General features: G+C 39.4%; 1 protein-coding gene across 1 annotated transcript in view; it reads right to left on the reverse strand.

The window, feature by feature from the left end:
- The window catches only part of ALPK1 (alpha kinase 1), a 65,342-nt gene extending 50,280 nt beyond the window's left edge, over positions 1 to 15,062 (reverse strand). The window contains exons 1-2 of the mRNA XM_018569799.1: positions 14,889 to 15,062; positions 1,074 to 1,228 (exon numbers count right to left, since the gene is read on the reverse strand). Of these exons, the coding sequence (XP_018425301.1) occupies positions 1,074 to 1,228; positions 14,889 to 15,006 (273 nt within the window). The 5' untranslated portion in view covers positions 15,007 to 15,062. The remainder of the gene's footprint in view (positions 1 to 1,073; positions 1,229 to 14,888) is intronic.
- Positions 15,063 to 16,790: the final 1,728 nt, after the last annotated feature.

Below are 16,790 nucleotides of genomic sequence, written 5' to 3' on the forward strand. Positions count from 1 at the left end.
CCCCAGTGTCTTACTCACCTGTCCATGCTCCTATGAAATTCATGCTCATGCCCATGCAGAGCCGCACAGCCATTACTGCGAAATCTCCGGCCAATCTTTCACTTTTACTTTGTCTGAGCAGGGAAAATTCATTAACATCCAGGTAGAGGCTGTCTATCATTGAGTTAGCAGTTGCTGGTTGTGTGGCACTCTGTAGGCTGCACATCGTAGATCTGTCAGGATTGTGGATAGGTAGGTAAACTTTGACTTTGCCGGTGGGAGGGTATTTGCAATGATAGTAGTGAGTTTGTGCAGCAACAATTAGAGCTGGGATTTACTTTCATCTATGGCTGTTAGATATATTTTACCACACTTCCTGTCTGGTTAAACAGTTGTTACCATGAAAGTAAGCGAAGGAAAATATCCTAACAGGGGTCCTAGCTTCCCCTACTATAGAGCTTGTATTGCTGTCTGTGTTGCTGCTGGAGATTTTGCCTCATTTCTGTTTGGTTAAACCATTGTCACTGGGACAGTAAGTGAGGGGAAATAGCTCAGATGGAACCGGAGGTAGCAGTAAAAAGCTTACAGAGGTTCTAATGGTTCCCTACTCTATCCAATAATAGGAAATACGTTTTGGCTAGACATACACTGAAGTAGGGAAGTTGAAAAGCAGTGTTAACTTTTTTGGTACATATAAATTGGAGAATTTGAGGAGCAGTGTTACATTTTGTGTACATTTAATTCAAAATCTGATAACATTAAGTACCACTGCTAAGCCAACATTAAAGGGACTCAACTTTATTAACAATTTCAATATCTAATTATTTTTCCTTCCGTTCTGAATATATAAATTAGGGCCATGTGCACAATTTACTACAATTGGATCAAAATATGTAGGGTTATTTCCCATTAATTATGTGATAACACAATATATGCCCCTCCTAAAGTTTTCCATTTGGTTTTAGAATCTGGGCCTCAAAAAGGTTGTGCACCACTGAATTGGATGACTGCAAGTATTGTTTGACAAGTAAATTAGATGATTACAGATTTTTCAATATTACATTTTGTTTTCAGACTTTTGGTTTACTTCATACCAGTAACTCATGCAGTCTTGGATTGATCAGATCTTGAAGGTTTGTTTTGTCCTCTGGGCTGACAGTCTGTTTGTATTGCCACCTCTCAGGCACAAAGGGCCACTTCATTTCCTTTGCCTCCTGAATGAGAGTCCTAAGATCGTCCGGCAGAGAGGCTAGAAAAGGTCAGAGTGCATGTCAGAATATCTCCAGGACATAAAAGACACATTTAATTTTCAGTGGTATGTTCTGCACCTCAACTGCAATAACCTCAGTTTCCCACACACTTATATGCATTTGCTACATGGTGCAGACTTCTACCATAACACCAATAACAACAAAATGTCAGCATAGGACCTATTCAGTTCTGCCCTTAAGGTATGCTGGAGCATTCAGCCATTAAATAGGTTTTTAGTGGGAAGTATAACATTTATACAATTGTCACTGTGTGGAGACATACTTGTCTTGTAATGTTATCAGGAAGTGAAACCATCAATGCTGTAATCAAATCTATTTTCATCTCCTAAAAGATATCCCATTGTATGTTCAGCACTTAAGAATACAGCTTCAGGCATGATGTATGTTCATGTGCCAGCATCTACGGTCAATTTCAAGTCTATAGCAATTCACCCGTCTAGCACATGGGTCTGAAGCATTGGCAATGCAAGGATCTATGGACATGAGTAATAGGAATGTTTTACTTAAGGTGAACAACCTAACAACCTTATTAGCTCTATTTTGGTCTGTCAAATATAAATTTAAAAAGGTTTGCTATATCTGTTCAATAAGTGCAAAAAATACCTGTAGACTCTACCTGACATCCAATTAGCTCAAAGCTTCCAGTGTACTCTGCCTCTGCTGCACTGACATCCCAGGCAGTGTTACCAACCTTGCTAAGTTCACCTCTGCAAGCTACAGAACACCTCCCCTCCCTTTAGTAGTCTAAATCAGGTGCAGAGAGACTAAGTTAACATCACTGCTCCTTCATAGATTCAGTACAGTCATTGAGAATTTTCACCCTACAACTGTTGGTGCTATATAAATCCTGTATAATAATAATAATTAAAAAAAAGCCTGAAAAAAAAGACAACTGGTGCAGTTATCATATCTAAGGACTGATAAGCTTTAATATATTTAATTTTGTTTGTAGATTTAGATGTACTTTAAAGTATATGTAAAGCCAAAACCTTTTTTGAATTTTGGATAGAATGTGGAATAGTTAAAATCCCTGATGTTCTTTTTGCTTTGTCTCACTGGGGAAATTTGCCTTCACTTCTTGTCTGGAGATGCAACAGGAAGTAAAAGGAGCTGTCACCTCTTTTAGACAGTTGTCACTGGAACAAGTGGGATCATTCTTCCCATTGCAAAATTTCCCCTCTATGCCAGTGAAAACTAAAAAAAAACGTAACTTTCAGTCCCGAAGACAATGATCACCGTATAAATAGAGAAAGGAAATCTCTCCAGCAAAGACACAGATAGCAATAAAAAAAAAATTACCAGAGTTCAATTTAAAATTAGCGTCTAATAAAAAAAAAGGGTATAACTGACGAAAATAATGTCTTACAGGGGTACAAAACATACTCTATAAAACAGATTTATTCCAAAATGCATATTTATTAAAATAAATCACAGATTAAGAGATAACTAAAAGTAGCAGTACATCGTCTACACAGATTAACCCAAACCAAAATTAGGAATGTGAAATAATATCCATAGACATTTACACAGACCATTATTGAGTTGGTAAATCGCCATACTTTTTTTTAATCATTTGTGTATTTTGGGAAGCAGTATTTTTTTTTTAAGCAGAAGATACTCTAATATCCTAATTCTTATTTTTACTGTCAACGCATCTGTAAAATCCAATTGGCTATATAATTTCAATGAGGCACAAACCTATCTAATTTATCTAGCCATCAAGTCAAGTGCCACATATTCTAAGTCAGCAGGAAATGAGCTCTTGAAATGAGAAATAGCTGTGGTTATGAAATGACAAATAACTTCCTAGGGCTCCTCTGTCTATGGCCAACACTTGTCTTTAATGGCATCTGTATGTACAGACTGGTCTACTATGTAAACTTTTCCTGAGAGAAGATCCTGGCTATACAGTATAGGCGATGATCCTGTCTGCAACCATTTCTGAGACACTGACCTACAGCAGGTAAGACACATTGGGAGTTCTAATCTCAAATGAATTCACCTGTCATTGCTTGTTCCAGGTCTGTAACTAAGAAAATTTTTAAAGCTAGAGATGGACAGGTAATAGACATTATCAGAAGGAAGGTAGGAGCCTACAGATTTCTCTCTGTATAGACTTTCGTTACACACAGCAACATACAATCTGTCAAAACAATGAATGGCACTTTTCTAATAACAGGCCACCTCTCAGAGGAGGCCATAAACCAATATACCTATAATTACATTAGTGTATGTGCCTACAAGTTACCTATTAATTTCTATTGATTTCAGTGAATACACATGGCTCCTAAAAAGTTCCTACTAGGTCAATTCTATTCCAGCACTATACTTGCCTGCCCCTGATTCCCTTATAAGATGGCTGAGTCTGAAATTTCAAACAGACAAACTAAGCCACAAAGCAATTAGCGTCTTCTGTGCTGTCCCTTTAGCTAAGCCCAAGTGCTCTGGAAATCCGTTGTCATATAAAATAAGGATTTATTTGCAGATAAAATAATGATTTATAAAGATTTACACTTAAACCTAAAATGACATTTGTCCTTAAACCTTTATAATTTATCTTAAGAGAAAATAAATGTGTTATCATTAAGCCACTATGAAAAATATTTTGGTGAACTGTGGAACAAGTGTTCACCCCAAATGCACACCATAGATTATCCACCAAGTCAGAGATAAAAGTTGCACAGAGTACCAGCAGTGCATGAACTGTAAAACTATTCTCACCTTCCTGTCCTTCTGGATGCCTGTGCATGGCAGACCTTTGGTCATGGCCAGTATAGGGAAGATGTGCCACCAGGAATCAGTTTTTATGTATCTACACAAAACTACAAAAGACTAGGGATTATTGACCTCATTTAGCTGCATCATTTTAACAGAAGTAAGCAATTGGTCTTAAATGATTAAACTACAATGAAAAAGTATTTTTCTGCAGCCAACTGAACAATGTATCTACCTGCTCTAAGGCTGGGCCTTTAAGGGCATCAAAAGATGATGTCTCGTTGGTGTTCCAGACCTTTGGGTAGGGCTCCAACCACAAACCCTAGAAAATGCACAGAGCCGCCAAAAACCTCAGTACACGCTTCTTAGTTCATGGAGGTTTGGTTGCTTCTAAATGACCTGAATGCTCCAGGCAGGCCTTAGCTGATAGTAATCTCCATTTCTTCTCTAGTGGTGCCCCCCGCCAGTAGAGCGTTTAAGCAAATGTATTCTGTGGCCTAATTACTGCTTCTATTTCTGTACCTAATGAGACTCAACCTAAAGCAGATGAAAGCGGAAATCTTATTGGCTACTAGTAGTATCTGTAAATTGGTAATTCATTATTTAATAAATCATAAAACTATAATAATATAATACAATATGTTTAACTATTAAAAGAGAACTATGGGCCAACCTTTTTTGGCCATAGTTTTCATACGGATCACAGGAGGACAAATACTATGTCCTCCTGTGACCCAAATCTTAGCATATAGCGGGCTATATGCTGATAGCGCAGAGCCGCAATATTGTCGGGATCCGGCCCGCCACATGATTGACAGCTCTCTAGAGGCAGCTGTGCCTGCAGCCTCCTCCGTCTGTCCTTCCAGTCTGTCCTTCCGGTCAGCACTGGAGGAATGGAGAGGGGAGGGAGGAATCCTTGCGTGGAGCGGTGACTGACAGTCACCGCTTTCTGCAGGGAGAAGATTGGGAACTCAGTGATCGGCAGTATGTGTTCGCTGAGTTCCTGATCAATAGAGCCGACATGTGACAGCTTCAGTGTCCCACATTGGCTCTAATTATAGGAAGGGTGTATTTCACTCTCCCCATAATTATCCTTTAAATAACCTGTTAAAGACTTAAATATGTATATTCAAATATATGATGTACACCAGTAAAGATCTGCTTCATTTATAGAAGGATTTGCTGCAGTATAAAGCTAGCCATATAAAACCAGGAAATAAGTTATAGATGACAAAATATACACTATAGGAGAGTAGAATGCTTCAAAGTGCTCTTCTGCAGACAAAGTGATTTCAAAGTTTTTACTGTAAAATCCAACAAGACATCTTCAAACACTGCAATTTGTACTTTTACCAAAAATCATATAATGGCCACTTTCACGAGAAATGTATGACACTAATGACCTGTAACAACTCAAGCAATTAAAGAATAACTGCAGCTTCTGGCTTAGGCTAACACACAGACCACCCAAATGAGCACTGATATGGGTCTCACATGAAGGATAGGCTTGCTGAAGAGACATTTTTACTGAGCAAAACTATTCAAGTGAAACTGCCTGCGGCAAAGACAGTCTGCCGATTCTCTTCAAGCTTCTAAGTATAAACAGAGTCATGGGATAAAAACTCTCCCTGTGCACATACCACTATCAGCTGTTCTGTCATTGCTTGGCTAAACAGAGAGAGTACAAGTCCTTGGTGCATGGAAAATATTTATTGAGATACTACACTCAATACTCTTCATCATTTTCCTTTTATGGAAATAAGATAATTGGATTTCATGCAAAAGACTGGGAATTATTATCTGTACCATAAACCTTTATAGATCAAGTCTATTTTCTATAAAGTAAACCTGTCAAATATTTTTCAATAGTACAAAATTATGTGAAAACAGAAATGTAGGCACTGCAGAGCTTTGACCTCTTTCCCTACTGTTCTCCTATTCAATCGGGCACCCCTGTAGCCAATTGTGATGCACCCCATTGGTTTGTGGGACAGCAAGGAATGCCAAAGCTCCCATAGTTAAAGTTGAAGGTCCTGAATGCAGAGTGGTGCTGGGTTTTGGAGATCTTAAATACGCACAGTGGGTGCCGCTGTCGGCACCCAACATTTCATCTGGCATCCCTCTATTAGCTGATCGAAGTTGGCGGTTAGAAAATTCTTGGCCGAATGGAGCTGGCATACAGTCAGCTGCTAGCTTCGTCCGGGTATTCTGACAGCAGCCTGCGGAGGATTCGTCCATCAACGCTCGTAAGCGTCGATGGAGGAATCTGTTATTTTTTATTTATTTTTTAGCCCGCAGCATAAGAAAGTGACCACTGTCCTTATTTAGACTGGTAGCTCTATGTCTAGCAATCCTGTCCTCAGTGTGTAATGGAATTGCTGGATATATATGACATGTGTTTTTTTTTTCTTCTCTGTTTCAGTAGATTTAGGTATTTTTCCAATTAACTTCCCATTTTGGTATCAAAAATACACAAAGTTGTCTATAATCTGTGCCTAATAATTTCCAGAATTCCAAGGACTAATTTATAAAAAATATAGGGTAACGTATAGCATACCAAATAACATGGCTCTTTTGTGAGCTGAATAAATATGCATGAGTATGCAGTCATTTAACTTGAAATTGATGGCCTCAGAGCAATATAATGGCCAGTGTGTACCCACAAGATCGCTCATTGATGCAGACTTATGATGGGTATACACTAAGCACATACAAGCCTGAACAATCCTACCTACTGAAACAAGTAGTACATAAAAGACAATAGTACGATGCAAGGTAAGAAAAATGAACCATTAAAGGGTTATTAAACCCCCCCTTTTTTTGCATATATCTACTGCTAGCAAGCACCCGCACAGACTCTGTGGGACAGGAAGTGCCAGTTAAGACAGAGGAGTCAGCGCTGGAGCAGAGACCAGCACCAGCGCTGGAGGGACTCCTGAAAACTACAGGAAAGAAGATGATCGGATCAAGAGGCATCATTTAATGTAAGTTTAAGGTATAAGACGACCCCCTACTTTTTGTGTTAAAATATAGGTTTTGGGCTATACTCGTCTTATACGACGCGTATAGCCCAAAATAATGTTTCAATGCACCCACTAACCTCCATGGCGGTATTCCCGAGTGTGGCTCGGGGTTAATTTTCAGTACCATAAATGGTAACCCCGAGCCACACTCGGGATTACAGTCTCTTACCTTGTCCACGATCCCCGCAGCGCCCTCCATCTTCCGAGTTCCGTCCTTCAGCTATATACAGTATACCGCTGAGCCAATCACGGCAGGCTTTGCATTCATTAATACAGGCTTTGTATTCATTAATACAAAGCCTGCTGTGATTGGCTCAGCGCTGTATACTGTATATAGCCGAAGCTACATACAGTATACCCGGCATATAAGACGACCCCCCGATTTTCGGGCAGTGTTTTGGGGTCTAAAAACCTGTCTTATACGCCGGGATATACGATAATCTAAAAATGTCTGTTGATTTATAGAATCCTGACTGCTGCTTATGTTTTAATTTTTTTCAAAATGTTATTCTAGTTGTAACAATTTCCATATAAAATGTATTAAACGCAATACCTATTTTGAAAGGACTGAATACAATTTTTTCAGTCTTGTATGGAGATTTTTTGCCAAATATTCACAATGCTTCTGTTAGATTGATTTAGATTAAATTTAAAATTGATTTGAGGCTCCATGTTTTCGGCTATATGATTCCTGCTTTTTTTTAAATGTGAAATGAACATTCATCACATTTATAAAGAGGAGCACTGAACTTTCAAAAAGGAAACTGCTTTAGTTAATGCACTTACAACATACACAAGATGGCTCATTATTTATTAACAGTGTTTAAAAAAGTGTGTCTATAGCTGAAACGTGTTTTTTTAGTTTTGGAGAGAGTAATGAGGGGTTAGAACCACTTGTCAGGTTTTGACTGTTCTCTGTGTGCCCACTGGGGCTATGCAACCTCTGTAATCATCCTGGAGAACACAGTGATCGAGACAGAAAGTAATGGGAAATCCACCATTTCACCCAGAACAAGAATAGCGGGGAAACATTTGGAGGAGATTTTCTTTACTTTGGTGCCATTTTCGTACAATTCTTGTTGTGTCTGCCAGACAGGAAGTGAAAGGAAATCCCCCAATTGTACACAGATGGCAAATTTAAATTTAAACTTGACATGGGATTTAACCATTTCCTGCTCTATAAAAATATTTATTTTAATTGTCTAACTAATCTTCTCAAATATTAATAATGTATTTTTACATTACATCTAGATATCTCTAGTAGTCCTTTTGGTACACATGCTATGCTTGCCCTTGTGGGTATACTCTGATATCCCATTGATATCCCATCCCGTTGAAGCTTCCCTGTCCCTTCTTGGCTCTAATTGACAAATGAGGCAGCCCATCAGACAATGGGCACATAGGTAAGGCTGGGGTTGGAGGGTATTGTGCAAGCACCACCAGGGGGTATAACAAAAGGGACATGGAGGCTGATGTAGGTATGTGCACTTTAGACCTGACAACATTTATTTGGTTTAATATAGTGATAGAGTTGATTGAATATGTAGTGTAGTGATTGAATATGTAGCAGTTTACCATACAGTGCATATGTAGAACACCATAACCACAGTGAAGCATGGTGGTGGAAGCATTATGCTTTGGGGCTGCTTTTCTTCAGCTGGTACTGGAGCTTTAAGCAAGGTGGAGGGGCTTTTGAACAGTTCCAAATATCAGTCAATTTTGGCACAAAACCTTATGGTCTCTGCTAAATAGCTGAAGATAAGAGGATTTTCACCTTTCAGCATGAAAACGACCCAAACAATACCTCCAAAATCAACAAAAAAATGGCTTTCCCAGAAGAAGATCATAGTTTTGGAATGGCCCAGCCAGAACCCAGACCTGAATCTAATTTAAAATCTGTGGGGTGACCTGAAGAGGGCTGTGCTCAGGAGATTCTCTCGCAATCTGACAGATTTGGGGTGCTTTTGCAAGGAAGGGTGGGCAAAGATTCCCATGGTAAGATGTGCCATGCTGATAGACTCCTACCCCAAACGACTGAATGCTATCATCAAATCAAAATATTTATGCAGCCACGTTATTAAAAAAAAATATTTTCCCCCCTTTAAAGTTTCAGATTGTTTTTAATTGAATTGCACATATTATAGGTCACATTAAAGGAGAACTATGAGGTGATACACATACCGGGGTTCGCTCACTTCTCGATCCAGACACAGCTCTCTGCCGTGACAGGGAAGTGGCTGGATTCCCCCCTCCCCGCTCCGATTCTCCAGCGTTGACTGGTGGAACGGACGGTAGCATTGATTTCAAAAGTAAAAAGATTTATACTTTGTTTCAGTCTGTACCTCCACAATATGGCTTTGCTTATATATACAGATAAACATTAAGGGGTTGATTTACTAACGGCTGTTCACTTTGCAAGGGAATTTGCACTTTGCAGGGGAAGTTTCCCTTAGCTTAGTGAATGTGGTGAAACTTCACTTTGTAAAGAATACCCAATCATCTGCAAGGAAAATTTAAAAAAATAATACTTTGTTCTTGAACATGATTGGGTGATGGAAGTCAGCAGAGCGTCCCCTCGTTCACTTAACTAAGGGCAAACTTCCTTTGCTAAGTATGAATTCCCTTGCAAAGTAAACAGCCTATTTACCTTTATTATATCAACCCCTAAGCATTTACTACTTAAAAATGTGTAAGGCTTTATATTGCTTTTTTAGCCTTGTTTTTATAAAAAAAAAAAAAAATTGGCCCTTTATTATGTGATGCATATTTTAAAATTCCTGTATCTCTAGAGGTTGGAATTAATGTTTTAGTAAATAACAAAATGATCATGTTATTTCCCAAGTGCCCTTTTAATATCCATCTAAAGAACATATCTGTAGCCTAATCTGTGTCCATAGTAAAATATTATACTTCCTTACTTATGGCACATGTCATTCAGACTATAGTTATTTAAAGTCACAGTGTGTGCTTTGGTAACAAAAAAAATGTTAATGATGTCAAGAGAAACGTTGCTTAGGAAAAGCCGGTCATTATAAAATTAGTGGAAGATAAATGGGGTTTTGATAGAGGGCAAAACAAAGGCTTTCCATTCTGTGTGTGACTGGGCAGTAAAGCCACAGTGTTGTGTGCTCATGCAAATGTCTTCACAAGTCTGTTATCTGAACGTTAGTGCTGCTAAGGCAGGACACCTGCTAGTGGAAGAGCATCCATCTCAACTGCTTTTTATCAGTGCCCTGAAGTGGAATACCCTGTCGCTAGTCATTCATTCTTACATCGGTATATCTACTGCCATTGTAATTGCAGAACTATGATAATGAATCTTTCAGTTGCCTCTTTAATTATCAACAAGACTGTCACTATATTTACTGCATAGAGGAGATTTTTTTTAAAGAATAATTCTGTCTTGTCTTACACTTCAATTCATTAGGCAAACTTAAAATAATCATTTGCTGAAGGTGTGAAATGACTGTTATTCACATATATGACTATGTTTAAATGAAAGTTTACATATATGCAAGCCACATATAGTCTAGATCACAAATGTATCCTCAATTTATGCAGTGCACGCAGTCTCCAAGAGGGATGAGGCCAACAGTGCACTCACAGCACACATTGGGGCAGTGGAATACCTAGGGGGTGCACTTGGTGTCATCCAATTGGATGTTCGCAGACTGCAGCAGCTCTGCTGATTGAGCTGTGAGGCATTCAATAGGAGGCCACGCAGCTCAGAGCTGCCTTCACCCACCTCCCTCTACCAGTGTCCAATCAGTACTCAGATGGTTGAAAGTTAAAATAATAAGCTTTAGAAGTTAGGTTCTAGTTCAGGAGAAACAACTGATAAGGTATAAGATGAATGGAGGGGAGGTAGAGAGTAAAGTAAAATCAGGAGGGAGGAGTAGGTGCAATGGATATACTGTAGATAAAGAGGTGAAGTAATAGGGATATAGGCAGCACTCTTAGGATAGCTTGTCAAAATGTTTTGGGGTCATAATGTTGAGATTATGGTGTGGTCCAGACTGCTAAACCAGGGAAATCCCATAGAAGTGCATTTTGATTTCATAAGAAAACTAAATTTGTTTATTCCATGCAGAATCTATTACCCGTTTTGCTACTATAAATTACCCTTTTTTGATCTGTGCTTATTAAAAAACTAACATAGTAACTTGTACAATACTGTATTTGTTTTTTTTTTCCAGTCCTACTCTTAAAAACTTAGATTTTCTGCGCATTGTATGGTTGGTGCAATCTTATCCATGCGATCTACCTTCTTTCTATAAGAAAATAGAACACTTAGCTCACAACTAAGCTCATAACTTCTAATACATTTATGAACAGGGCCTAAATACCGTATCTATCTTTAGGAACAGTACAAAAACACACTAAAAGATGTACTTTTCAGAATGTGAAGCATTGTTCATATGTCTATATCACCTGTTAAAGTCTTTATTGGTTAACACTGTTGATTGGTTCCCTGATTATATTTATTAGTGTCCGAATGGTCTCTTGTTCCCAACAGTCAGCCTGGGGGTACATCTACAATGAGAATTCTTAATCCTTCCTTCACTCTGATCACTCTTCTCACTTCCTGAATCTAATCTAATGATTATGGGGCTACAATTTACCTTGTCTGGAGCTAACCTATTTTGTTTCTGGTGGTCAGTAGATGCATCCTAGATAATGCCTGAGAAACCACAGAACACTGTCACTGATGCTTCAAGAGCCTGCCAAAACATTTTAGCAGCCTGAGTGTGTCTGGTTTCTATTCTTCTGAATTCCTGGAACAAGCATGCAGAAAAGTCCTAATTCCTTATTTATATACTTGTTTTAGGTCACTGACTTAAGAGTGTATGTAAACCTTCACATATAATTTCTCTTATTTGCTTACTTTTGGTCTGTTAAATTACCATTAAAAGCATTTTTTTCATTTGTTCACAAAGTGCAAAAATACCCATTGATCCGGCCAGAAATCTTGTGAGCTGTACCTTTCTGTACAGATAAACTTTGGGTTTGGGTCGACCATGAGTTTGACCCGAGCTCTAACTGTAGTTTGCTGAACGATTTGGTCAGTTTGTCAACCCTCACCACCACCGCTGAACCTCTAGTTGCTAGAAAGCAGACCATGCACCATAACAACCTATGACAATTAGCATTATTGGTTTCCAAGAAGCTGGTGGCCCACAGTGTTATTGGTTGTAATGGTGGTTGTAATGGCCCACCTGCATCGTAGCAATAAAATGTAGTTGTGCAGGTTGCACAGTATGATTGTTAGGACACAGACAACCCTGGGTTCAGTTTGCTTAGACATGTGTTGGATCCCACTGACTGGGATTCCTAAAGCTATTTGATGTTCTCACCAATGTCTCCAATACAAGTCAGCTGATATACAAACCTGACAAAGATCACAGGTATAAAAAAAGGTGGATGTCTAATGTTTATGAATAGACCACCTAATTGCTGCAATCTGAACAGAACTGTCTGACAGTCTAGCTGCCGGTATGGTACAATAGACACACCACTAAAGAAAAAGTGTGTTGGCTAGGTACCAATATATTTTTATGGATTAGCTACTGTCCTTCTACATTGAAGAGCTGGTAGGATAGGTAGGCACCGTCGGTCTGTGCTTGTTACACACAAGACATAAATGAAGGACATAAAGGATATAAATGTGCTGTTGTGATATAAGGAGTTTAACTCAATATGGATGTTGTGAAATTAGGGAGAGCGCAGAGAAGGGTAACTAAACTAATAAGGGACCTCAGCTATAAGAATAGATCAACTGAACTAAAAATGATTCTTCCCTGAGAAGAGTTGGTTGGAGGGGGTAGGTTGTATTGTCACCATGTATAATTACATAAATGGTTCATAGAGTGAAATTGGTACAAAGTTGTACAGATTAAAGTAACTGCAAATGAAAAGGGGCATTCTTTACATCTGGAGGAAAAGAAAGACTTCTTTACAGTAAGAAGTACAGTATGAAACTGTGGCATAGACTTCCTCGGGAGCTAGTTCTAGCCAGCATAGTAGATTGTTTAAAAAGAGGTGAACGTGTTTCTAAATGCATAATATAATGGGTTTTTAATATTTTTTTAAGTAATGACACCATAGATTGTTGATCCAGGGAACTTCCAATTACCGTAGGGGATCAGGTAGGAATGTTTTACTTGTTGGAAAGTTGAAACATGCTATAAGTGGTTTTTGCCTTCCTTTGGATCAAGTTTTGGTTAGCGGTTCTGTATATGCAGGTTTATTTATTAATTTATTTTTCTATATGCTGAACTCAGTGGACCTGTGTCTTCTTTCAACCTGACTCACTGGGGCAGGCAGGGGGTTTTCTAACATCCACCTGCTGCCTACCATTCTATGGTGAGCTCCAGGCTGACCATACATGTAGGTGATCTAATTGCGCACCTTTCAAGAGATGTTCAATGAAAAAGCTGTAATTTTTTTCTATAATGAAAAACGTCAGCCTCACATAAATGTTTGTATTACTTATTAGTCTCCGGTCATGCATGATCACATACAATGTGAGGTACCTTACAGAGTAAGGTACCTATACAAATATTTGTCACTTTGCCCATGTAGGGCAAAGTGGCAGGTTCCCTTTTAAGAACTCCCTCCACACACTAATACCTTTCGCATATTCCCTCGCGGTTCTGTTGGAGTGTTGAATCCTTACTCCAAGTAGGATAATGTGATGGCAAAGTGAACCTGTCACTTTGCCCTGAATACGTGGCACAATGACAGATTCTCTTTAAATAATCAACAGTAATTACTGTAAATGGGTGCTATGTCTAGTCATAACTTAGGGGCAATGTTGGGAATAAAAAAGAGGAATAAGATTTTTCTCCTTCAATGCTAATAACCACTACCTCAATGTCGTGTCTATGTTTTCTGAGGATCTGAAACATGTCCACTAGCTCTATCTTGGTGCAGCTCACCATCTAGTTTCCAGCACTTTCTATATTACCCCATTTACTGTGTCAGCGCTAAGGTGAATGATCCGGTTCTGATCCCACTAAAGAAGCGAAGTCGGTGGTCAGCATAGGCACTTCATGGATAGGCTCTTCTGTTTGAGGTTCCTAGGTTGTAGTACTTTATGCACAGCCTTCATATGTGCCCTACCCAGGGAAGTAATTGTCCCCAAATATTTGTAAATCAGTATCCCAATACTGAAGCAAAGATGCAGTGTTTTAAAGACTAGATATAAATGTAAATGATTGCATGTGTATTATTATCATTATTTTCATTTACAAGTAGCAGCCTTAGATGTGATTTAACTAGCTGCTGCAGCTGCCATGAATGTTGTGATATTGAATCCAATAAAAATTTCAGTTATGCTAATTCAATGCCATCATTAGCAGGGAAGTACACCGGGCCAAAAGCTGTCACAAATATCATTAAGACCAATTTTCTTTGTATTGCTGGTTTGTTTAATCCTTGGAATTAAGAAAAAAATGTTTTCGTCAACCCTCTTTGGAATAAATCACGCAAAACTAATTAGCAAGTTAAGTCATTAAATTCAAATCTCCAGCCCATTCAACGCGAACACATTTGTGACACGCTGCGGCAATCGCTTGTCCTCCATCATTTTCTAATATTCAAAAAAGTATGTCACCTGCCATCAAACTTTTGCTCATTGTTCTGTTTCCACAGATAAATGCAGCTCCGCCTGGGTTTAGTGGAGCCTGAAATTAGAAGTGACAGCAATTCATTCTAACAAAGTGAGCTTCCTCCTCTGCCTGCGGTCCACATCCCATTCATGTCCCACAAACCCAACAGTCCAGCCAGCCTCGCCTGCCAAAAGAAGAAAAATAGAGCAGAAGCGAGTGCATGTGGCTGAGCTGAACAGAGGCATTGAGGAACCTGCTGGCTGCCCTGTGCCGTCACATAAGGTCCTCACCTCCACACCGCTGGTAGTCATTCTTTTCCTCCTCAGTCGGCTCTGACACCTCTGAAGCAAGGACGTCCAGCATTTGCTTGCACTCCTTTAGCACAGCCACAACCTCCTGATTATTCATGACGACTGTTTCTCACTTGACTGTGAATTGAATGTCCCTGGGTGCTTTATGATCAATGACCTAGGAGAAGACACATATTTCGTATAAAAGGGATCTTTCAAGGTTGAGGTACCTGCTGAACAAAAGAGGAAAAGAGATGATTAACTAAAGCATCATCAATTATAAGCGAGGCTCAAGCTGCGGAGAGATAAAGGGGGAAAAATACATAAAAACACAGGACAGCATCTGAGCTCTTTATTATAGAAGTGTTTGAAATTACGGCAGGGTGCCCGACACATGTGGAGAGGAAGCACGTAGCTGAGATAGGAAGAGATACAGAATTTGTGTTTACTGTGAAGAACTAACAGAACTTCATTAACAATTTCAAATGACATGATGAACTAGAAAGCTACTTGTTAATGAACAATCACCACCTGTTACAGCTAAAGCCATTGACATATAACCATGCATGTATATCACAAAGATTTGCAATGTTTATCTTAAAAGGTATGTTTGAGAACAGAAACATGAGCACTGCACTAACTTATTTAAAGCTGAAGGCTACCAGGTTTTCAACATGATCCCGGTCATTAAACTCAAAAAAAGCATGAAGACAGTTAAGTCAAAAAAGCCTAAAACTCTGTCCTGCATAAATATTCCAGGTCAGTTCACTAGGTAGTGATGTCAGGTTCAGGGTGACAGCCTCAAAGCCTGCACCTTAAAAACAAGTCAGCAGTTGTATTCCTGCTTCATAGGTTGCTTTAATACAAAATGTATGATAGATAATAATATTCATCTACAAAATTATTATTATTATATTTTTTTTAATGACTTGTGGTCGACAGATGGCATATGTACGTAAAATGACACGCTATACAAAAATGTGGTCTTTACACTTTTGCCATGATCATTTTACATGGTGTACTACGGCTTTAACCAAAATTACAATAATATGGATAAGAGAAGGAGAATGTGTGTATTTTTTAAATGTGCTTTAGGGGAAGGTACTCACTGATGTCATGAACCAGCATACATACCTCGCCAGCACCTCTAGCACCTAAGGGATAAATAGGGGATTGTTTGATCGATATTAAAGGGTATCTATGGTCAAAACTAAAAATCTATTTTTAGATTGAATTGCGATACGTTCTATCCCACTCTTGTTAACCATATAGATGTAGTATGTAAACTTACTTATTGAAGATCAGTAGCGGACCTAAGCAACAAAGGGTCCTGGTGCAAGGCTGTTTTCTTGGCCCATGGTGCAAGATTTTTTTTTTCTCTGGCCCCCTGACCACAAACAATGCAGCCAGTGGCCGCCTAATAGAAGCCTGCCCATACAGTCCGGATTCAATACTCAGATACATTCAAGGGACTTTATTAAAACTGGAGCAGACAAAATCTGGAGAAGCTGTGCATGGCAACCAATCAGGTTCTATCTTTCATGTTCAAATTCTAACTGAACAAACTGAAGAGAGAAGCCATGCACAGCTGCTCCAAATTTTGTCTGATCCAGTTTTGATAAATTCCCCCCATTGTATCTCTTTACCTGCTCTCCTCCTTTCGCCTCCTCCAGCTTCAGCTCTCCTCTGGTTCTCCCAGACCCTGTGCACTTCCCGCCCAGCTCTCCTCTCTCCTGTTACTAGGAATGTGGCGGGAGAACTCGTCGGACCCCAGCCTCCCACTCAGGAGCCCGTCAGACATCCCCCCCTCCATGGGCCCCAGGGATTCTGCACTGCCCCGTATTCCACCAATGGGGACCAAATCTCACCCCCCCCCCCCCCCCCCCCGGTCCACGCCCCCGG

This window comes from Nanorana parkeri, unplaced genomic scaffold (assembly GCF_000935625.1).
Source record: "Nanorana parkeri isolate BGI_ZX_2015 unplaced genomic scaffold, ASM93562v1 scaffold36, whole genome shotgun sequence".
Lineage (NCBI taxonomy): Eukaryota > Metazoa > Chordata > Amphibia > Anura > Dicroglossidae > Nanorana > Nanorana parkeri.